Source organism: Hypanus sabinus, chromosome 4, assembly GCF_030144855.1.
Source record: "Hypanus sabinus isolate sHypSab1 chromosome 4, sHypSab1.hap1, whole genome shotgun sequence".
Taxonomy (NCBI): domain Eukaryota; kingdom Metazoa; phylum Chordata; class Chondrichthyes; order Myliobatiformes; family Dasyatidae; genus Hypanus; species Hypanus sabinus.
Window position 1 is genome coordinate 129,987,420 of NC_082709.1, and position 24,357 is coordinate 130,011,776.

The window sequence follows — 24,357 nt, forward strand, 5'->3', positions numbered from 1 at the left end:
AACTTTTCTCATGATTTGCATTGTTCAGCAATTGAAGCACACAGCTTGCCTGTTGAAAGTGCCATTAGCTTTGTTGACAGCTATCTCTCATTACAGTTATTGATTTATGCTGATTATATCAGGAATAAGAATGTTCCTAATGTGTTCTTTTGTTCACAGCTTTTACCTCTGTGGCCTCATAATCTTAATTCTTATGTTCTTTAATATTGACTGTAGATGTGCATGGCCAAATGTACAATGGGAAGTGTTATTGTTGTCACTTACCCGTTCTATTCACTATGGCAATGAGGCTATAACAGGGACCCACCTCTTGGTAACAGGGACCGGCCTCTTGATCAAGGTGATCAGTTTAACCATGTGAGCAGCTACAACACCCACTTGCATCTTGGTGGTGTTCCTCTTAACCAAGGACTTTACAGAGGAGAGAAGGGGTCACAACAGAGGTTTAAGGCGGAGACTGAAATGAAAGAAGTCCCAGTACTCACCCATTGCAGTTCTCCTTTCCATTCCCACGCCAACATGTTAGGCTGCGGCCTCCTCCACTGCTGTGATGGGGCCATGGTCAGGTTGGAGGAGTAACAGCTTAGGTTCCTCCTGGATACTCTCCACCCTTATGGCATGAGCATCAATTTTTTGAACTTCTAGTAGCTGCCCCACCTGCTTCACTATTCCCCATTCTTGTTTCCCTCTCTCATCTTATGTCCTTACCTGCCATTACATCCCTCTGGTGCTCCTCCTCCTTCCTTTTCTTCCATGGTCGTCTGCCCTCTCCTATCAGATTCCCTCATCCAGCCCTATCTCTTTCACCAATCAACTTCCCAGCTCTTTACTTCAGCCCCCCCCTCCCAGTTTCATCTGTCACCTGCCTCCCCTCTCCCCACCTTTCTACTCTGAATTGTCATCTGTCTTTCCAGTCCTGTTGACGTGTCTCGGCCTGAAACATTGACTGTTTACTCTTTTCCATAGATGCTGCCTGGCCTGCTGAGTTCCTGCAGCATTTTTGTGTGTGTTTCTTGGATTTCCAGCATCTGCAGATTTTATTGTGTTTCTGAAAGTTGCAGAATCAGTTTCAGTGAATATTTAAAAAAAACGTATGTGAATGTTTTCCTGTTGAGAACTGTGCGATTGAGTGAAGAATGAGCAAGCCCAAATCAATTACTTCCTTTTGAAAATTAGCCCTCCCCGACAAATTGTCTGACTACAGATAATGCACAATTAATTTGATTCAGCACATCATGGAAAGGTGTGTGGAAATCTTATTCTCATCCCAGTAACAAATGCATGCTAGGACAGTATACAATTGATCCATTCATGTTGGAAGGACGCAGAATGAATTCATGGTTTATTTGAGTAATCTGACCTGGGGTAGAAACTTTGTCATGTTTGTTATTAAATTTGAGGTATCTATTTCTAATAGAAAAATCAGAAAAGATTTTGATTGTTTTTCATTGCTGTCTTAAAATTCACTGGGGCATGTGAATGTTTGTTGAGCATAGGATTGGACAAGGTGATATTTTCCCATTTTTCAAATCTCTTTTCAAAACCCACTGCCTCTGATTCCACAAAAGGAATAGTCACTTAAGCAAGATGACAAGCTTGAACCCTACATCAATGGAGAAACGTGAAATGTGTGGTGTAAAAGTAAGTCAATGAAACACCAAAAAAATGTTGAGGTTTAAAATATACTCTGTAGAGGCATCCTGCAATTGAACAACGGCTGTCAATTGTTGCTGAAGATGTTTTGTGGATCTACGAGTGAAGAAGCCAACCTCAGTTATGAAATTTGTCTCTGTTCTGTTGATGATATCTCAGAAATCAACTGTGCTGGGACTGATGGGGTACAAAATGATAACAGAATTTGGAAGAGGTTAGAAGATACTTCTAGAGATTATTAGCAATTGAGTGACATTCCTCTGTTGTTACAGAAGAGGCTGCAACCGGCTTATTCTGAACAATTAAGGGGTCTGGTGTGTCATATTGTAGTGAGGGGAAGCACAGTTGCCGTAAGGTAGGGTTATCCATTGTCACTTTTAGTTATGATTTCATATAGTAGTTAAAATTTTATACCACTTGCTACTCTGGAAAAATACATCCGCTAGTGGACTGTAAATGCCAAATTGTAATTTGTAAATAATGACCAAGTGGGTTACGGTAGACCCTTTTATTCTGGCCCCATTCATTTTCTACTGTGTGATTATTTAATTTTTAACATCCATTAGCTTGATCATGTATTTACTGTGCACTGTTTTTGTAGGGCAGAGTGCTTCCTTCACTGTGTCATGGGGGTTGGAAACAGATAGCAGCAAATGATGTTGCATTTGCAATGCTGTTATCATCTGCAGAATGTAAATGTCAGCGATCCTGCTGGGGTTATTACGGACTCAGATGGGGTTTTACACGACAAATTGGAGATAGTTTTGAAATTCAGTTCTGGAGACTACCAAGCAATGATGCTGCAGCTTTAACCCTTGAAATGTCACACCAGGTTCCCATAAATGTCTCAGAAATAGTACAGGTATATGTAACAGTGTGTCCTGCTATTTTGACTTTTTGTGAAATCTGTAAGTTGGATCATGTTCATATTGTGTCTTGCAAGCTAAGCCCCATGATGCAGTATCATAGATGTATGCTAATCTGAGATAATTAAATAAGACCATAAAATATAACAGCAGAAGTAGGCCATTCGGCCCATCGAGTCTGCTGTACCATTCAATCATTGGCTGATCCATTTCTTCCAGTCATCCCCACTCCCCTGCCTTCACCACATACCATTTGATGCCCTGGCTAATCAGGAACCTATCTATCTCTGCCTTAAATACACCCAATGACTTGGCCTTCACAGCCGCTCATGGCAACAAATTCCACAGATTTACCACCCTAAAATAGTTTCTCTACATCTCAGTTCTAAATAGATGCCATTCAATCCTAAAGTTGAGCTCTCTTGTCCTAGAATCGCCTACCATGGGAAATAACTTTGCTATATCTAATCTGTTCAGGCCTTTTAACATTCAGAATGTTTCTTTGAGGTACCTCTTAATTCTCCTAAAGAGCTACCAGACATTCCTCATACAGTAATCCTTTCGTTCCTGGAATCATTCTTGTGAATCTTTTCTGAACCCTCTCCAATGTCATTATATCCTTTCTAAAATAAGGAGCCCAAAACTGCACCCAATACTCCAAGTGTGGTCCCACAAGTGCCTTAAAGAGCCTCAACATCACATCCCTGCTCTTATATTCTATGCTTCTAGAAATGAATGCCAACTTTGCATTCGCCTTCTTCACCACTGACTTAACCTGGAGGTTAACCTTTAGGGTATCTTGCACAAGGATATCTCTGCATTTTGAATTCTCTCCCCATCTAAGTAATAGTCTGCCTGTTTATTTCTTCCACCAAAATGCACGATGATACATTTTCCAACATTGTATTTCATTTGCCACTGGTAACCAACAGCTAGCCAGAATAGGATCCCTTTATTCCTATGCTCTGTTTTTTGCTGAACAGCCAATACTCCACCCATGCTAGTAACTCCCCTGTAATTCCATGGGCTCTTATCTTGCTAAGCAGCCTCATGTGCGGCACCTTGTCACAGGCCTTCTGAAAATCCAAATACACCACGTTTACTGCATTTCCTTTGTCTACCCAGCTTGTAATCTCCTCAAAGAATTGCAGTAGGTTAGTCGGGCGGGATTTTCCTTTCAGGAAACCATGCTGGCTTTGGCCTATCTTGTCATGTGCCTCCGGGTACTCTGTAATCTCATCCCAAACAATCGATTCCAACAACTTCCCAACCACTGATGTCAGGCTGACAGGTCTATAGTTTCCTTTCTGCTGCCTCCCACCTTTCTTAAATAGTGGAGTAACATTTGCAATTTTCCAGTCATCTAGTACAATGTCAGAATCTATCGTTAATGTCTCCGCAATCTCTCCAGCTACTTCTTTCAGAATCCGAGGGTGCATTCCATCAGGTCCAGGAGATTTATCCACCCTCAAACCATTAAACTTCCTGAGAACCTTCTCAGTTGTAATTTTCACTGCACATATTTCACTTCCTTGACACTCTTGAATGTCCGGTATACTGCAGACGTCTTCCACTGTGAAGACTGATGCAAAATACGCATTCAGTTCCTCTGCCATCTTTGCATCTCTCATTATAATGTCTCCAGCGTCATTTTGTGTTGGTCCTATATCGACCCTCGACTCTCTTTTACCTACTTTTAAAATCTTCTTTGATATCAGTTGCTAGCTTTGTTCCTTTTGATAATTTATCTTTTTCTTCCTAATGACCACCTTAATTTTCTCCTGCCAGTTTTTAAAAGCTTTCCAATCGTCCATCTTTTCACTAGCTCTGGCTTCCTTGTATTCCTTCTCTTTTGCCTTTACTTTGCCTCTGACTTCACTTGTCAGCCACGGTAGTGTCCTTCTTCCCCTTAAAAATTTCTTCTTATTTGGAATATATCTATCTTGTACTTCCCTCATTTTTTGCAGAAACTCCAGCCATTGCTGCAAATGTCCCTTTCCAGTCAACTTTGGCCAGTTCTCCTCTCGTGACATTACAATTTCCTTTATTCCACTGAAATAATCTGATCTGAATAATTTTAAATCATGATTTTATTTGTGGCTAATTATCCATTTATTATTACCTGGGTTAACACATGTAAGGTTTATTGATCTTGCTGTATAACAAGTTCATGTTTTATTGTCATTTAACTATACTTGAATACCCATGAATACAGCAAAGCAGAACAGCTTCACTCTCGGACCAAAACACAATACCAACAGTAGTGTATAGCACAAGGCACATGTAAGAGAACTGCAAAATACTGTCACACAAAAATATTTGTAATCCAAGTCCCTGAGTCCATGAATGTTCCAGCAGTATGCAGTCGAACAAAATACAGCTTGCCTTCTGCGGACACTGGGGGGCAGCACTGACCCCAGTGTGAATGCCACACTGCCTCTGGCACCTCAGCTGAACGCCTGACTCCCAATGACTTCCCTGGGCAGCTGCAAACAGGCAGCATCAAGGCCTGAGGCCTGGTCCTCACTACATTCGAGGCCATGCAGCTCCCACCGCCTTTCATCAATTAACCAATGAACTGGACTTGCAGTGTTCCACAGCACCACGATCCACACGCGCCTTGCGATCACAAGAAAAGCAACTCAGACAATCACTTGCTGTTCAGACTGCGCACTGCCTTCGTGCACTGACACCTCTCTGACGCAGGCAGCAGCTCAGGCTGCAGCAAGTCCAGTGCCTTCAGTTTCTCTGGCAGTGAGCAACTCGCTGGTGGGGTAGACCTCCAGTACTTCTAAGTTCTTAAGGTGCAGCAGGGTCTTGCGACCGTAGGTATATGTTTGAAAATAGACAGTAACACCTTTGGTTCACTTGACCCCACAGAAGCAGCTGCATCCGAGTGTGTCGCCATCTAACCCTTGGCCTGTATAGTTTTGTGCTTCTGTCAGGCCTACTGTGACACTGTTCTTGTGTGTTAAGAGTCTAGTCATATCCCAATGGCATGATGGAAATAATAGTTATGTGCAAGCTGAATAAAACTCCGCTATTTGTGTCATTAAGACTAAGCCGATAAGGTAGGTGTGCATGCAGAGAGACGACCTGTGATGTTCATATGGCATCATCAGTAGTTGGATCAGAAAGTACAAAGGGTTGCATTTATCCAGAAGTGTTAACCCAGTATCTTGACAGTGGAGGCTAAAATAGCACACATCAGCTCACACTCATTGAATTAATTTAGTGTAATGCTTGTAGTAGCCTTCGAGGCTTTTTGAAGAGGTCTCGTGTTCTTAATTATCAATGGGTAACTAACTGTGCTGAGTCAATGTAAATCAGAGCCATGCAGACAAGGTGGTCCTCTCTCCTACCCTGCCCTCCATTATAAGATTCATCGGTGGTGGCCAGTCGGAGATCATTCTCCCAGCTCAGGAAAAGGGGAAAGACTCCAGGTTTCCATTTCTCCACAGTCCAACTGGGAAGTGTCAAATAAGGATGGAAGCAAAATTATTGCGTGTCAGCTGGCAGATTTTTGATTGGTAGATGAAGGATTGTTGCTTTTGGATTGCCCTTCCTTGCCCTCAGAGAATAGAACCCTATCCGTAGTCATTGCTTTCATGTGTGACAAGGAGTAAATTATGTCGGTGTAATACAGCTGCTCTCAATTTTGCCTGTCTGAAATTTATTGATTTTCATATCATTGAAAGATCAATTTATTTTTATTATTACTGTTGCAGAAGATTTGCATGTCAGCATGATAGTATACTGTTAATTTATATTGCTTCCATTGTCATCCACACTGCTGTTTTTTGCTGCTTTTCCTCCTTTTTTTTATGCCTGATGCATTTCCTCTGAGTTTCAGCTGCCTCTTCATCTCCACATTTTTGTCTTGCAGTCCTGTTACTCTGATCAACTTCTGGCCAGTAGATTATGAGTGAGTACCGTCTGTACACATCCGCATCCTGCTTTATTTATTTTCCTTTTATAAAAAGATATATTTGTATGATTGTAAGTTCCCAAGAATTCTTTTTTTGCTTGACTGTGCTTGCTTTTGTACAAGTTGGATTACTGATTTTTTTGAAAGGTAAAATACTATTGATGACAGTTTTATTTTATCACAAAGTGCTTAAAATCATTTCCTATTAGTACTGGGCGGTGCACTTAGCAATTCTGCTTCAATTTTTGTTCTCTTCTCACTCCTCTGATTGTCATCTGTCCCAATGTTATATCTTAAGAAAAGGCATGGGTACACTACTTATCCCCATTGTCTCTGAGCTCAAAACTGCTCTTTATCCTGCACTTCTTGTCACTGAGCTACGAATGTGAAAGGAGTTTGAAACCCTATCAGTGTTTTGTTTGGAGCTACATTAAATTAGTGCTGAGACAAATTATGGAGTATCTAGATTTGAACTGACGGTATGCACTAGACAGTTGCTGTTCATCCATCCGCATTCTATAGAACCAATGTAACATTATCTCTTGATCCACAACCAAATGTGAATTATTGATGTGCAAATTCAGTTATCCCTAAATTGAAAGGGATTCTTTCCCTCAAATCACCGGGGTGAAACAGTGAAAATGGATGGTTAATTTGATTCCTGAAATTACAGTCCTAATATGTACATAACAGCACTGCTTTAGGCTCGTGAAGCAGCTCATTAAATCACACAACAAAATAAACTACTCATTAGGTGTCTCTTAAAAGGTATTCCTCTGCTGGAGATAATGAATAATGAGTTCAGATGATGCAGCTTTATCCTAAAATTGTGATCTATGATTTCAAATTCACTGTGCCTTAAACTGGAAAGTTTAGTTTTTTTAATCACCCAGATCAGCTCTGTATGGATGGAAGATTTTGTTCGTTTACGCTTGCTCACTATCGCATACCTTCTGCCGTCAGGCACAAAAGCTCAAAATGAGGCAGCTCAGTTTGTTGGGCCTCTGCTCAGTCCCTTAAAGAGCAATCCAGTTTTTTTCTCCCCTTTGCATGTTCTCTCTGTACCTGCCTCCTTTTTGCCTTGCATATATTTATCCCTTTCTCTTTAAAGGCCAGTATTCAATTTGCTGCCTTTCAAATCTCACCGCTTATTGAGTGAAAACACGTTTTTATGTTGTTTTGGGTTCTGTTGCTAATAACCTTGCCAAATCCTGAACGTCATTTATGAGAAAGGATCTGTTTGTCTTTTAAGTAAGGCACAGCAGAGCTTTTCTAGAATGGTGCTGGGGAAGGCAGCAAATCTTAAGGGGCAGTTTATATGGATGCTCAAAATCATACACAGTCTTGCTGGAATAAATTGAGTTGGAATTGCTTCCAGCAAAAAGGTCAGCAATTCTGTCAAATAAAGTAAATGTAATTATCAAGAACAACTAACCACTTGCGGTAGTTTTTAAATTTTTTTTAGCAGGTTTAGGTCATCTAGAAGTAAAAGCAGTAAATGCAGGAGTTGCTGAGCAGGTCAGGCAGAATCTGTGGAGAAAGAAGCAAGAGTTAATGTTTCAGGGTCAAAGGGTCTTTCATCAGAACTGCACTGATATGATCTGACTTGCTCTGATTTTGTGCTGAGAACTGCATCAATGATAACTTGAGGTAGATTGTGAAGGTGTGTCAGGGAGAGCACCTGCAGAGCCAGATGAGTTGGCTGTGAATGTGACAAAGTTGGATAGACCTTTCAAAGGATAGCCCAGACATGATAAGCTGCACCGTGCAACTCCATGGCTGTCAGCAGCACGGCACTTGCGATAGAGTATTATAAATGATAAATTTGATTAATTTATTAGAGTGCAGCTTTCCTCCTGCCTTGATGTGCTCCTTTCTTTGAACCTGTGCCAAGAAAGCAAATGACAGCAGGCAGCATTTTATCACCTGTGCCTGGTAATTCATGCTGGAAATAAGTAGATGAGCAGCATACTCAAATTATTCTTAATTTACGGAAAATTCTGCAGAGTTAATGACGTTACACTTCAGGTTACTGTGGATTGCTTTTCAGATACATGAATGCATTCCATAATTTTAGAACTCAAGCCTGTCTGTCCCAAACACTTAATCCCAGGCTCTGAAGTCAATTTGTTAAAGAATTGCATGCTTGGACCTTTGAACTTGGGCTTTTCTCTTTGGCATCTTCATCCCTCCAGGTCAAATCCTTTGATGCTTATCTGTTATTTATGTTAATGGAAACGTTTCCATTATTAATGTCTTTGGTTTTCTTTCATCAAAAGTTCTGGAATGTATTTGGTTTAGCTTCATCTCAGTACATTGAAGGGAATTGAATTAGTGTCTGTCAGAACTATCAGCAATAGACATGCATGTTAAAAGCTCGCAGGTAAATATGATAATTATAGGAGATCAGATACAATTATTTAATTCAAATAAATAAGGGAGTAAATAACATTGACACTTAAGTCTCCAAATTCTTAGTGTTTGTCCCATGAGCAGGCAGCTTTTTCAACAAGCAAGTAACTTGTTTAGTGAACCTTTTGTCTTTGGCCCATCAATCAAACAAAACATTTTCTGGTCACCAGCTTTATCGGCCTCCCTGTCCTAGCATTCCTAGCATTTGTGCATTGTTACCTTGTTGTAAACAGAAGGTCTTTTTCTCAATTGCAGACCTGCCTCATCCCCACAGTTGTCACATGATGATACTCATTCTCGAATTGAACATTATGCTAGCAGGTAAGAGCCAAAATGATGCACCATTTTCATTGTATTCGTATCTCAGCAAAGAAAGTTTGTTAGCTTTTCATTCTCTGTGATGCTGTTCAGTGAAAATCATTTAGTCAAATTGACTTCAATACACTTCCTTTGGTTGGTTTTCCAATATCGTGACATTTGTCGCTATTGTAATGAAGTACCTAAAATATATTTTAAGGGAGGGTACCAAAGCAGCAGGAGATAATTCACCCTCTTGAGTTCATTCTGCTATTCAATTACACCATGGCTGGTCTATATTTGGACTCCATTCACTTGCTGTTCCTCAATATCCCTAGCAATGATGCTTGTCAAACATTTGAATGGACTATAGGACAAAATCTTGCAGGGATATTTACAGTTCAGAGATCAATGTGGTTGATCTGTCATTGTGGGGCTCTAAACAGCTTTAAGTGTTGGCGATAGGACTAGGTTACATTTCAGTCCTGAAAGGAATGCAGATTACTGGCAATCAGTAGCTTAAGAATAATTATTTGAGGGAAATTGGTGTCATTAAATGCCAATGAAAAATTAATCGATGTTTGACTGGCAGCAGCATCTGAAGAATGACCCTGTCACTTGGATTCACTGCTGGAAAACACTGGGACCCCTTTGTTCAGCAAATCCAAGAGTTAAGTGCAAAGAGAACTCAGAAGAATTCCGTATGGGACAGGCCATTCTGCCCATGATGTCAATCTTAATGCTATAGCTTCCTGTTGCCCTTGAAGAATTTGTTTAAAACACTGGTTAAAAAAATTGAATAACTGAATAGCTGGCATCAAGTCACGTTCTCACAACTTAAAACAAAAATCATAGGTATAAGTGAACAGTACCACTTAAATCTCAGAGGAACGGCAGTATTTTGAAATATAGTTATTCATCTTGCGTTGATGAGATATGTTAGAAGGCGCATGATTCTCATGTGTCGGTTCAAACACTACTGAGATGGAAATTTGCTGTTAAGCAACCCCAGTTTTTAGATATGATTGTAATGCTGTTTCAGGAATAGCAGACTTCAGTTGTTGAACAGAACTTGGAGAGGGGATGCATACAATATGTCAAGTACTCTGTATATTTTCACTTTAACTTTCAAAAGTAATGAGTACATTTCTGGGTTCAAGAAAATGTCAACTTCTTGTCCAAAGGGTTCATTAACAATCAGTTAGTAACTGGGGATTTTCAATTGTCTATCTGATTTGTATCATAGAACTGACTCATGGTGAACAAATACAGCCAATTGTGAGAATTTGGAGAATCATCTGCACATAAAAATGCCTTTCAGCCCCCGCTTGCGGTTTATGTAAACGCAAAGCAAATTTTAAGAATATTCTGCTCTTCCCTTTTCTCCCCACATCTCTCTAATATGCACAGTTCTTTTGGTCAGAACTTGTACCAAGCAATCAAATATTCCACTGGTTGCTGACATATTTTGTAGTCCTCATATGACTCATTTCCAGTTACTGAATGTAGCCCATGGAGACCTCACAGCAGGCACAGACCACAGAATATGCAGGCAACAGTAGGGAGAAAGGTGGTCAACATCGAGGAGGTGCTGTCAGTTAATAGGATGTCCAAAGCTTACAGATCTCACTGAGACACTTGTTATATGTTATCAATAGTTTCTCAACTTCTATTGCAGTAGGTGTTTCAGCCACTTAGGAATAAGCTAAGTGCTCAGCTCACATTAGGAAATACCTGCCACTGTGCCTGTGAACCAACGAGTTGCAGTGTGTTGCAGCAGACTTTCTTCCACTTAATTGCTTGCTGTTTTTATTTCTATATATCCTCATAATGTAGAGGGAGTCCATTTTGGTTTGTCAAGGTTATGCCACAGTGCAACCCCACTAGTTTTCCCTGCCTTGCAGTCAGCCCAGTCAGATGGCCCAGCCCATTGATGATCATGGCAAGAAGGTGCAGCAGCTTCTTAGCCTTTGCCTGGTCAAGCATTGGAATGACACGGAAGAGAAGTTAAAGGAGGCTTGATAAATGGAAAATAGGAGTTGCAATCACAAATGTTATTTAAGGACGAGTTCTTTGTTGCCATTGTAAGGCTGTTTCTCTACTTCCTCCATCTTGTTCCATTTCCTGCTCCTCAGCTGCCCACAGTACAATTGGTAGTACAGCTTTATGTGGAACAAAAATTCTGGGTGGACATGGCTTCCTGTTGGCTGCCCTTCCTCCTCCTCTTCCAAGGAGCTTCTCTGCACTTACAAGGATTTCAATTCCACAGGGAATGCCAGTTAATGCATTCATGTCTGGAACAAGCTGATATATCCAGAACCCTTTAGGCCTGTCTCACATCTCCCTCTTGACCCTTGCAACTTGAAGTAACTGTAAAAACCAACAAGACACTTGTCAGATTGCAGACAAAACCCACTATCTTGTAAGTACTGGGAGATCCCTTCAGATCATCCTGGAGGGGTCTTTCCAGCTGGTGTGTGAGGTTGACGGAGATCATTCACTGCGTATTGACGTCCAAAATGACAATGCGTCAAATTGGAATGGTTCCCTATATGACATTGTGGTCTTCCTGTCCTGTGCCCTGCTTGCACACTTTCATTGTGTATGTGCAGATGTAGCTATATTCAACATGGATAATGCCACATTCAAGCTCTTGGACACTTGCTGCACTCAAGGTGTAAAACTATCAAGCCCAGATTATTTTCACCTTGTTAACTTGAGTACCCATCTGCCCCAATTTATCCATGCAAAGTCTGGTGAGTACTGCATTTTAAAACACTGACATGATTGTTCGAAGAGTACATTGAGTACCAAAACTTGCAGATATGACAAGTCATCATCATTGAGTTGTAGAATTTATCAAAACCTTATGTTTGCTAATTTTTGTATTGCAGGCTAGCAGAAATGGAAAACAGAAATGGATCTTATTTGAATGACAGCATCTCACCAAATGAAAGCATGTATGTATTGAGTAATATTTAGTTACTAGAGGTTTATTTTTTTGAAGCCTTAGAACTGTTGCATTTTTTTTCTTTATTTAGGATGTACAAATCTTAATTTATGGCTTTTATGATTTGCCTTTGGAATTACTATTTTGGTGCAAATTATGCATGAAACATGCCAGATTATTGGTTACCAGAGGAAGTAAGTAAATAAGCAAGTGAAAAAATTAGGATTTATTTTTCTTGGATTCTCATCTATTTTCTTACATAGTCTGTACCAGATGCATGTAACTAAGTCCATATTGAAGCACTAAATGAGGTGCAAATGACAGTATGTTATTAGAAATATTTTCTGTGATTTCCAATTAATTTTTACTCCTGCGTCTTCTCACATAAATTCAGATCTACTGAGATTGAAAGCCTACCATACCTGTCAGTTCCATGTTATTTTTTGAGGGCTTTCTTTCTCGCTTTTATCATCAACTTTGGCTTCTGATTTTGCAGTGAATGCTGTTAGGTAGGTAGTTCTCCATGGAAAATCCAGATTGGCTCCATTTTGACAATTCTCTTTGTTGTTTTTCAAATAAAGGCGAAACAACCAAACAATGACAAAAACAGCTGGCAGCTATGGAAATACAAGCCACCAATGCTGCCTATACAAAGGTGAATGTGTACAGGCTGTCCCAGGAGCACTGGTACTATGCATTTTCCTTGGTTATACAACAGGCTATGATGGAGCTCACCTTTACATCACACAGGCCATTCCTTACCATGTGGTGGGTAGCTGCAGCTGCTTTTCACATCATTCTCACTTTCTACTGGGCTGACAGATAATTCACAGCGAGGCTAACAACACAAAGAAACAATTGGCTGGGAATCTGAACCATCATCAAGGTATTGGGGGAAAAACTCAGCAGCATCTGTGGAAGGGGACATCTTCGCATCTGTTTGCAGATCCGAAATTTTGAATGTTTCTCTGTTCACAGGTGCTGCTTGACCTGCTGAATTTTTCCAGTACTTTCTATCCTTTTGAATTGGATGCATTATTTGGTGGAGAAATGCGATCAGCACTGATTGCAATGCAGTGCAGCATCACTTTGTTGAGGGGCCATACTGCATCCATTAAATTAGTGCTTCTTTGCTCAATGCCTTTCCTGCAATAACAAGAAAGGATTCTGTTCTCAATACAAAGCTTGCAGATGGGCAGCAAAATCGGATCATGTACATGCAAAATTGTTTTTCAGATCACTGTATGGATTCTTTCACTTAGAAATAGTCCACATTTTTTTAATTCTTGGTGTAAAATGGATCACATCCTAACCCGGAAACATGTTGGTGAAAAGATTTTGGAAGATCAAGGCCTTAACCACCATGGTGATCAGTTAACATGTTTACATGATAATCCTGATGTGTCTCAGGAGTTGTACTGCCTGCAAGACAGGTTATTTTATCAGGAGCCCTTGTCACAGGGTCAGGTGAGGAGACTACAGCAGATCAGAATCACCAGCAATAAACAATCTGCTGGAGGAACTTAGCGAGTCAAGCAGCATCTGTTGGGGTATGGGGTAAAAGAGAAGGGATTGTCCATGCTTCAGGTCAAAATTCTGCATAGATCCTGTCGTAATAGGGACAGTTTTGTTGGAGGGTTTCAACCCAAATCAGCAACAATTCCTCACCTCTTCCCTCCCTCCCGTTGAATTCTTCCAGCAGGTTATTTGTTACTCTAGATTCCAATGCCTGCAGTCTGTTGTGTCATGATCAAAGTCTGGTACTTGAAATTGTGAAGGAGAGCCCATTCTAAACCACAAGAGACATTGACATGACTTTGAAATGGGTAACGTTTTCTCTGTGACTTTGTGTAGTTTAAATTTTGCTTCTCTGCCTGTCCTTATCAGTGAAAAAGAAAGCACAGAATTAATTTCTGTCAGTGCAAGAAAGCTTCCAGGCCTTCCATGAACAACGACTGCATGCATCAAAGCTACCTCAAGTTCATTGTGAAACCTGATCTTGTGTGTGTGCGTATACACCAAGTGACTTAGATCGCAATGTAACTTCTCGCAATTTCCTACTGGTTATTTCTGGGATATGAAGGAAAGCTTCTGGTAGAAAGCCTGTCTTTATTCTGCAGGCTCTATGAATAACCATGTGCATCATTGCTAACCATGTTGTCACAGTAATAGACTCGCTAAATGAAGCTACTCATCATCTCACAGCGTGAACTCCTGTTGAGAAATTTGCAGGGGCAAGGGGCGGGGCTGCCCATTGCTTTCCTGACAGGCCAGCAATCATCGGCACCCAAACTGCAGGATGTTCAGAGAATTCTACTGTTCTGAACATGAGCATATCTGCCAAATGCGTTGTCATAAGTAGCAATGCATAGTTGCCACTGTCTGTGCCAGTATTTTATGGTATGAAAGCGATGCTTTGTGTTTGCAGACGAGACAGTCAATATTTAGATCCCAGGCCCTGTCAACACAGAGATTCAAACCCTCCAAACAGCAATCGTTTTTTCCTCATGAGCTGTTAGTTGTCATTTGTTGATCTCTTATGGCCCTTAAATTCCTATGTTCGGTTTCATCAACCATCAATTAACACTATCTCTTATATGAATAACGTTTGTACTTAAGCAACCCAAAGCATCTTACAGCCAAATCAATATTTTTTTAAATGTTTTAAGTGCTAGAAGATTAATGCAGCAGTCCCATTTGTTGTTGTCCATGATGATATCTCAACTCCTTAGCAAATGCTGTATATGGTTAGTTGGTCCTGTGAAATACCTTCTAACTACATGCTTCATGTCTTGAAACAAATGGCTTCAGTTACTTAATCCCAACATCCAGTTGCTGCTTCAGTAATCTATCTAAAACTCAGGATCAGTGCTGTTCAAGTACCTGGTAGCTCCAGTTACAGCCGCCAATGCCACAGGACTATGGAGGCAACTTGAAGCTTTCATGGTGCATTAGAGCCAAATAATGAGCATAATGATCAAAAGGAAACTCCATGATTTGGAATTCTACAGTTATTGCTGAATCCAAAAATATCATGTTGTTCGGCTTACCACTCGCCAGATGTTAGCAAGGCCAACCACACCTGCACCTTGACTTAAGTCTACTGGGTGGACACCTCTTGATACCTGCAAGCTTCTCAAACACTTAGAAGCCCTGAAAAGATGAGGTCATAAACATCTTTCCAGGGCTTCAAAAGCTCAACTTCGAAGTTCAAAGTAAATTTATTGTCAAAGTCCGTATTTGTCACCATATGCTGACCTGAGATTCACTTTCTTCAGGAGTTCACAGTAGAATAAAGAAATGTAACAGGATCAATGAAAAACAACACACAAAGACTGACATGCAAAATGTGCAAATGAAGACAAACTGTGTAAATACAAAAATAAGTAGATAAATAATCCTGAGAGCATGAGCCCTTGAAAGTGAGTCCATTGATTGTGGAGTCAGTTCAGTGTTGAGATGATTGGTTCAGGAGTTTGATGGTTGAAGGGTAATAACTGTTTCTGAATCTGGTGTTGTGGGACCTAAGGCTTCTGTACCTCCTTTCCAACAGCAGCAGTGAGGAGAGAGCATGGCCTGGATGAGGGATGCTGCTTTCTTGTGGTGGTGCCCTTGTAGATGTGCTCAGTGATGAGGAGGGCTTTACCCAAGATGGACTGGGCTGTATCCACTACTCTTTGTAGGTTTTTCTGTTCTTGGGCACTGGCGTTTCCAGGTCGTGATGCAACCAGTCAGAATACTTTCCACAGTGCATCTATCAAAGTTTATCATTGTTTTATACAGCATCTGAATCTATGCAAACATCTAAGAAAGTAGAAGCACTGCTGTGCCTTCTTTGTAATGGCACTTTAATGAGGACAGGCTCACAGGCCCTAGTGTCTTCTTCCTGTAGTCAGTAATCAGCTCTTTGAATGAGAGGTGGTTGTTGTGGCACCATTGAACCAGATTTTCTATTTCCCTCCTATGTGCCAATTTATCACCATGTTTGATTCAGCCAACAACTTGGATGCAATTGGAAAAAAATTGTTAATTAGCAGTTCTGCCTCTGAAATCAACAACCTTCTTCTGTTTGCTTGTGAATTTTGAAATTGTAGCAACTCGCAGATAGCAGTTCTTAGCTCTATAACTTTGGTCACTCAGGAGAGTGGGAGAGCAAAGTACCAGCATCTCCGTACTTAACTCCAGTCAATGTATTTTATCATTTAGACAGACAGAAATAAAATAGACTCAGATATTTATCTGTACTTTGTACTGTAGAAAATAAGGATCTGGAAATGAGACAGTGCTGCTTTAGATACTTCCCTTTGTGCTATTCTCTTCTGTTTTACGTACAAAAGGAACTCTTGGTAAAGCATTAAATTAGAGTGAAGATTACAGGTCTTCTTTCTGAAGTTAAAAATAAAAGCTGTGATATGACACAAGATCAATTATAAGGACATGCTGAAACTTACAAATTGAGTAAGTTTCTGACAACAGGAATTTAAACAAAAGATCTTCACGGCAGGGTTAAATGTCATTTGTCTAACAGGGACGTCGAGGCACTTAAGGTGATGCCCAAATCGGAGCAGACTGGAGACTGAATCTTTCTTGTCCATAGGGCGGAACTATTCAATGTTTAAATTATCAGAGAGTACCTCCTCTAATCGTATTCTTATTCTGTGACTGCTGTTGAGATTTTATCAGTGATGTGTAAATTGGATTAAGAAAAAAGTCTATCATGTGGATGTAAAAATATAACAGTCCATTTTAACTCTAGTCTGCTGGGAGCTGCAAATCAGGTGGTGCAGTATCCAGTGCATGTTTTCATCAATCTCCCCATCGATTTCCTAAAGCCGCTCAAGGCAGACCTAGGCTGATAGCCAGTTTGGCTCTATCTTATTCCATGTAAAATAACTGCCATGCATTGAAGGCCTCTGTTGTCCTCTGAAACTTGGAGCAGCTCTACCAGTTCCTTAGGTCCTTAATTCCAGGAATTAGCAATGTTACCCTCAAGAAATGGTTGGAGACTGACTGTCCTAATGCAGGATCTCAACCTGAAATGTCAACTTGCAGTTTTTGTTTCCACAGGTGCTGCTTGTCCCACTGAAGTCTTCCAGTGTTCTGTTTCCCAGCCCTGCAATCCCTTGTGTCTTCAGGAGGGAATGATAATTGTGATTACTTTAAGTAAAAAGCATTGAACAGTTTAGTTACATCCTTCTGGATTGTCATCAGTGCATTTCTCAGTATAAATCATTTTGGTGGTTCATTCGATTTATTCAGCTCATAGACTAACCTGTCCAAAAAAATTCAAGCCGCACGAGTATATCTATTTCCTTGTTACACAGTCTTCCTTCCCGTGCACAGTGCACTAAGCTGAGCTTAATGTACTCAGTGTTTGAAATCCGAATGCTGTGTGAATTGGTTATTCTTGGATGGAACTTAAACAGAGCAATGTAGTTGTGGTAGTACAGGGGACATCTCAGCCAACACAAACAAGTGCAGAGTTTTCACTGCTTGTTACATAGAAGTTCTCATGATGAATTAGGTTTAGGGACAGCTTCTACCCCTCTGTCATTAGAATTTCTGACTGGGTATAGAACCAACCCATGAGTACTACCTCAATATTTTTGCTTTCTTGCCCAAGTTATTTAATTAGAATTTTTCATATATTATTAATTTATAGTATTTTTAATGTATTGCTCAATTAATGCTGCTGCAAAACAACAACTTTCATGACACATGTCAATGATATTAAGCATGATTCTGGTTTCCATGTATATCAAAGATGTAGCAATGTTGAGGCAATAGTCCTTAACGTTCCTGTTGAGGTTATGCACGAGCAATAACTTTTTGTTTTAAGAAAAATAAGAATGATCAAGAGAGGTTAATTCATCTGAAGTATTTTGATGATTGGTGGCAGAATTCTTCTGTAAGAGCACATCCTTTTCAAGCCATAGTTTTTCAGTTTCTGCAATTGACAGCAGTGAACAAGGGAAGTCATGTCCTGTACTATAAATGTACGTTGCTAGGAGTAATGTGAATTGACTTGGTATTCCTCCTGATTGGTTAATAAGTGAGCAACAAGATTTTATTTAGCGGTTTTCATTTTTCACAAGCACACACACCAGTAAAATGTGTTGATTAATAGTCAGGAGTTAAGTGGCTGCACTTATTCAAGATTGTTAATTACTGCTGATTCACAAATTGTCTCATTGCATCAGCAGTACTTTCAGAATGCATTTGGACCTATCAGGATTTAATTGTGCAATTCTATCTTTCTGTTTCACATTAAAATAAGTCAATTATATTAAGATCTAGAATATAGAAAAAAGCTCTCTACAATGCTTCTGAAGGTCCTTCGGCTCACCATGTCTGTACCAAACATGATGCCAAATCAAAATAACCCTGGCTGCCTCTAAATGATCAATATCCCTCTTTCTTATCTGGTCATGAGTTCGTCTAAAAGCCTTTAAAATGTATCTGTTTATTCCACCTCCCTGGCACCAAGTTCCAGGCTCTGAATACTCCACAGGTTTAAAAAAGGCTTTCCTCACGATCTTCCTGTAAATAGTTTCTCTCTCACCTTAAGTCTATGCCCACAGGTATTTTGTCATTCCCAGCCTGGGAAAAAGATTCCTGGCTATGTACTCTATTATCGCTCATAAATTTATATATTTGTATCTGATTATCTCTCGATCCTCCCTTGCTCCTGAGAGAGAAACAAACAAGATTTATCCAACCCCTTCTTTTGATGTTTAGTTTTTAACTCTAGTGAGCCTGTTCTGCAGTCCCCTCCTGGGTTCCACACACCATTTGCTGAATGGTAAGAACAGTTGGGAACCCCTGCTCTAAAGCTTCCACATTCTTCCTGTAATGCATCTGCCAGAATGGCACACAATATTCCAAATGTGGGCTAACAGTGCGGCTTGCCAACTTGCCCCCATTAACAATGAGGAGCATGCTTGGATGCGTTCACTAACACTGCATCCAGTTGTGTTGCCACTTTCGGGAAACTGTGGATCACTCTGCAATGCTGCTGATACTCCTGCTACTTAAAGTATACAGGGGCTCCTTGGGGCGTAATGGAAATCTGATTTATGCAGATTGCATGTATGTAAATGAATACAGTATCACAGTGAAAACATGCTGCCAATTGCACTTGATCATTGATGTTCATCATACAGTCTTCAGAGTTTAAAATAACATTAAATAATTTATGCAAAAGATGCCTCTGCTGGCACTCCGGCTCTTATGACCGTGTCTGCTGTGATTGGCTGCAAATGATTTGCCCACTTTTTCCCCGACTGAGAAATTGTTCATTTCAAACTTGAGGGAAAAGTCGGTTTCTGCACGTTTTTCAGAAATTGGAACCCTTATGTCACCCAGGGAGTTCCAGATCTTTCCTCTTGCAAATGAATTCCAACATGCAACACCTCTCACACGTCTGGATGAAACTCTTGTCATTTTCTGTACCCAAATATCCACTGATCGATTTCCTGCACTCTCCATTGATAACCCTCCCTCCTGCTTCGAAAAGGAGAAGATCCCGGCTGCACCAGTGATGTTATCTCTGAATTCGAGGCTGATGTCAGGCTGTCTTTCAGGAGGGTGAACCCTCGGAAGACGGCTGGCCCCGTTGGAGTACCTGCCAAAGCTCTGATTACCTGTTCCAACCAACTGGTGTGTGTATTCAAGGACATTTTTAACCTCATTGCTACAGTCAGAAGTTCCCATCCGGTTCAAAAAGGCAACAATTATACCAGTGTCCGAGAAGAGTAGTGTGAGCTGCCTATCGTCCAGTAGCGCTCACATCTACAGTGACAAAATGTTTTGAGAGGATGGTCATGACCAGAATCCACTTCCATCCTCAGCAACACCTGGATCCATTGCAATTTGCCTATCGCCAAAATAGGTCTACAGCTCTTCACACGGCCTTAGGATCACCTGGACAATATGGATACTGATCAGGATATGGCTCTGATCAGGATATAGCTCTGTGTTTAACACCACCATTCCTACAGTCCTGATCAGTAAGCTATGGCACTTGGGCCTCTGTGCCTCCCTCTGCAATTGGATCTTCAACTTCCTAACTGGAAGACCACAGTCTTTGCAGATTGGTATTAATACTTCCTCCTTGCTGACGTTCAACACCAGTGCACCTCATGGATGTGTGCTTAGCTCAGTGCTCTACTCTCTCTATATCCATGACTGAGTGGCTAGGCATAGCTCAAATGCCATCTATAAACTTACTTGATGATACAACCATTGTTGGCAGAATCTCAGGTGCAGCAAGCTATATCAGCTAGTTAGTTGAGTGGTGTCACAGCAACAACCTTGTACTCAACATCAGTAAGACTGAAGAGCTGATTGTGGACTTCAGAAAGGGTAGGATGACGAAACATGAACTAAGGTTCATAGAGGGATCAGAAGTGGAGCGAGTGAGCAGTTTCACGTTCCTGGGTGTCAGTATCTCTGAGGATCTAACCTGGTCCCAACATATTGATGCAGTTATAAAGAAGGCAAGGCAGCTGCTATATTTCATTTGGAGTTTGAGGAGATTTGATTTGTCACCTAAGACACTTGAAATCTTCTATAGATATACCTTGGAGAGCATTCTGACAGGCTGCATCATTGTCTGGTGTGGGGTGGGGGTGTCTACTGCACAGGATGAAAAGAAGCTACTGAAAGTTGTAAAATTAGTCAGCTCCATCTTGGGTACTAGTCTCCATTGCATCGAAGACATCTTCAAAGAGCAGTGTCTCAGAAAGGCGGCACCTATTAAAGACCCCCATCACCCAGGACATGCCCTCTTCTCACTGTCACCATCAGGAAGGAAATACAGAAGGCACACACTCAGAGATTCAGGAACAGCTTTTTCCCCTCTGCTATCTGATTCCTAAATGGACATTGAACCCATTTTTATTGTTTCTGTTTTTTGCACTATTTTTAACAGTTTAATATACACGTTTTTTTACTGTAATTGATTTATATTTTCTATATTATCATTGTACAGCAGCTGCTAAGTTAACAAATTTCATGACATACGCCGGTGATATTAAACCTGATTGTGATTCTGAAGTCCACCAATTTATGTGTCCTCTGCAGACTTACAAGTACATTGCCAGCTGTTAACAGAGTCCAGACACAAAATCTCTTAACTATCGATTAAGGTACAATGACTACTCTGAACATTATGAATTCTGAAAATTAACTACTGCTTTGTTTAATTACTGCAGTAGCCCCAAGAAAATAATACCTCTGGTAGATACTACTGGAGTGTTCTTTTAAATTCTTATGTTTGTTCTTGAAAATAACTTTTTCATACTTTCTATCAGTTGTGGCTTCAGACTACCAGTATCTTTGTGAATGCTGTTAGGGTTTTGTAAACCAGTCCCGCCATCAGATACAAGCTGAACAATTGCCCCTGACCTCATTCTACAGAGCATATAATTTTATGTTGTAGTTTTGACGAGACTGGAAATCTGAAGACACAGCATATCATTATCAGTCACATGGGACCTATTGAGGCCAGCAGTGTTCAGACACGCATGAGAGAAATTGCAGAGCTAGAACCTGGAGCAACACACAGAGTACTGGAGGCACTCAGCATTACAGGCAGCAACTGAGGAGGGAAATGGACAGTCAGTGTTTCAGCTTGAAACCCTTCATCTGGACTACTGATGTACATATAAAGGTACCCCATAGATCCTGCCTAACTGGCTGAGATCCTCCAGTGCCTTGAATGTTCATACACATTATCATTTTCACAGGCCTATCCAGGCTTTGACCAACAGTGCCAGGTCACTTAATTTGCATAATAGTGTGGCATACCCTTGATTATCGTGTTACACAATTGGTGGCGGGCACATCAGCAGGTCAAGGGCAGGTGGTTTAATTTGAGTTGAGTCAAGAATTTGAGAGGAGCACTCGAAGAACCGGGGAAAGGTCAGGACTGGCCTTGACTCACTTCATAGGCAATTTGGAGGAAATTTGATAATGTATTCTTATGGCCTGGCATTTGGTGTCTGTCAACGTTGGAGCTTTCAGTCACATTATGAATATGCACCATTATTGCAACTTTTCTCAGATCATCAATGAACTACTACAGCTGCCTTGCTCTCTGGCCCCTCAGTGGCCAGCACGTTCCAAATTCCAGGAGTCGGCAGCCACTCAAGGTCAGCTGCTGTTCTTTAGGTGCAGTTATAACATTGTTTAACCATAGCAGGTGTAACCCCCTGGGTCGCCTCAGGCTCGCTCAGCTCATTCTCGTCTAGGGGGAGCAGCCTTTGGCCCCGCCAAACTGGGTAATCAGCTGGTGTGGATGCTGTGTGATGCCCCTGCCTCGCCCAAAACCAGACAGTACACCATATGCGATTAAATGAGTACAATTTATAAAGGTTACTATAACTAAGTGATTAATAACGATACAGTATATATGAAGAGAAAATTAAAGAAAAGGCGCCAAACTTATCAAAGTCCAAACCACTTCGTGCACAACCATTGGAGCTCAATTACTGAAGTCTTCTGGCCACCATTCGATCCCCTCCGAACTCCTCGACTCGCAGCTCAGGACCCTCCAAACTCCTCGACTCTCCAAACAGCTCAGGACCCTCCGAGTGGTCAACCAAGCACATCTAGCTTCATTTCCCCCCCCCCCCTCGGAGAATCTCCCGGCCTCGGACCCCCCTTTGGGGTCCGATCCTCGCCCAGCTTAGAGCATTGCGTCCTCTCTCTCGACCCCCTCGCGCCGATCTGCCCAAAAGCCCGTCAACAAAAGCTTACAGACTCAGAAGAAAGAACATTAATCCCCATTTGGTTTACAAAGGAATACCATTCTCGTTATCAGTAAATTAGCATTCCTGCTAGTTAACAAAAGGAAACCCTTTCCCAACAGTAACAAAGAAAAAAAAAGAAACCCCCTTTAAACAGGCCATTCAATTCATCCAGAATGCATTGACACGTCTTGCCACCGAAGGTACTGTCATGGCATTGTCTGTTTCTTGTACATAAGTGACTTGTAATCCTTTCTTACTGCCGATTACACCACTGATGTTCAGGGCAGCAATAAATGTCTGTACCTGGCCACTCAGATGTAGAAAGATTCTTCATTGTTCTTGCTGTAACAGTTTTATTTTACCAATCATGATTGTTAGCCCTGAGGTGAGCCCTTGAACCTAGAGGACCGGTGAACCACTCTTGGTCTGGCCTCTACCCTTTGACCTGTTTGGCATGACCCTGCCAAGAGCTAAAGCATAAAGCCCTGACTCCAGCCAACATGGCTGTCTGGGCCATTGAGGCACAAAAGCCTCCAAACCACAGTAGGGTTGTGATCCTCTTGGAGAACATGTACTCCACTAGCACAAATTTTACAAAGCTGCATTTAATGTTCAAAAATTCATTCACTATCTTTACACTTCCTGCTGGAGAAATTACTTCAGGGTATAACTTGCTGAAGATCTTAGAAGTTCAGTAAACTTATCCGCTGAAGTAAAAAATGCTTTATATACACAAAACAAATGGAGAGAAAAAATAAAGAACGATGGTAAAACCTAGTTAAGAGAGCCTAATTGAAATTATTAAAAACCTTGAAAGGGTGGTAGTTTTATTTTTATGTCTGGTATGGGGAGCTTCATTTGCTAACAGTGCAGTTTGAAATTAGATTTTGTGTTCTGAGCATTTTTGTGATAATTTATATCAGTAATGGAGAGATTTTGCACAGTATGCTGTCTATTTTTAATATTTAGTTTAATAGGTGCTCCAAGACTCTTTGTTACTTTATCCTGAATGTCTAATATTCATATTCTCTTTGATTTGATTATTACAGAGATTACTGGTGCTACATTTTCAAATTTCCATCCTTCACCCTGTTGTATTCCTGAAACATAGAATGTGGTTTGGTTACTGCAGTCAACAGCCTTTATCTGTGTGCCAGAAGTATTTCTTTGGTCAGGAGGGTGGCACTGATTTGCCAGTGGCTTGCTGCTGATACTTGTCCAGATCATTAGCGGTAAAATAGTAAAGTCCAAAGTGCCACCATCAGAATTCAGAATCTGCATTAATTTGCAGTTGTAATTACACAAATGCTATTCGGAACAGCTGATGTAACATTTCAAGATTGGGGAGATTCATTAATGTTTTCCTTCATTTATACTTGAATGATGGTGCAGAGAGCCATTTAAAGTTAATCTTTAAATTTACAAATGCACCTTTTGGTTTCAGACCTTAATTGCTCATGTGAATTCTATTAGCAAATCTTCACCAGGCCAGAAGTT

The 24,357-nt window shown here is 40.8% G+C and overlaps 1 protein-coding gene across 12 annotated transcripts in view; it reads left to right on the forward strand.

Annotated features, from left to right (window-relative positions):
• Positions 1 to 24,357, forward strand: part of dmd (dystrophin) — a 1,939,431-nt gene that overhangs the window by 1,877,853 nt on the left and 37,221 nt on the right. For 9 of the 12 annotated variants that reach the window (XM_059968142.1, XM_059968139.1, XM_059968141.1 and 6 more), the window contains 3 exons: positions 6,406 to 6,444; positions 9,115 to 9,180; positions 12,051 to 12,116. In XM_059968142.1, coding sequence (XP_059824125.1) covers positions 6,406 to 6,444; positions 9,115 to 9,180; positions 12,051 to 12,116 — 171 coding nt within the window. The remainder of the gene's footprint in view (positions 1 to 6,405; positions 6,445 to 9,114; positions 9,181 to 12,050; positions 12,117 to 24,357) is intronic. The other 3 variants (XM_059968147.1, XM_059968149.1, XM_059968151.1) reach the window with 1 other exon arrangement.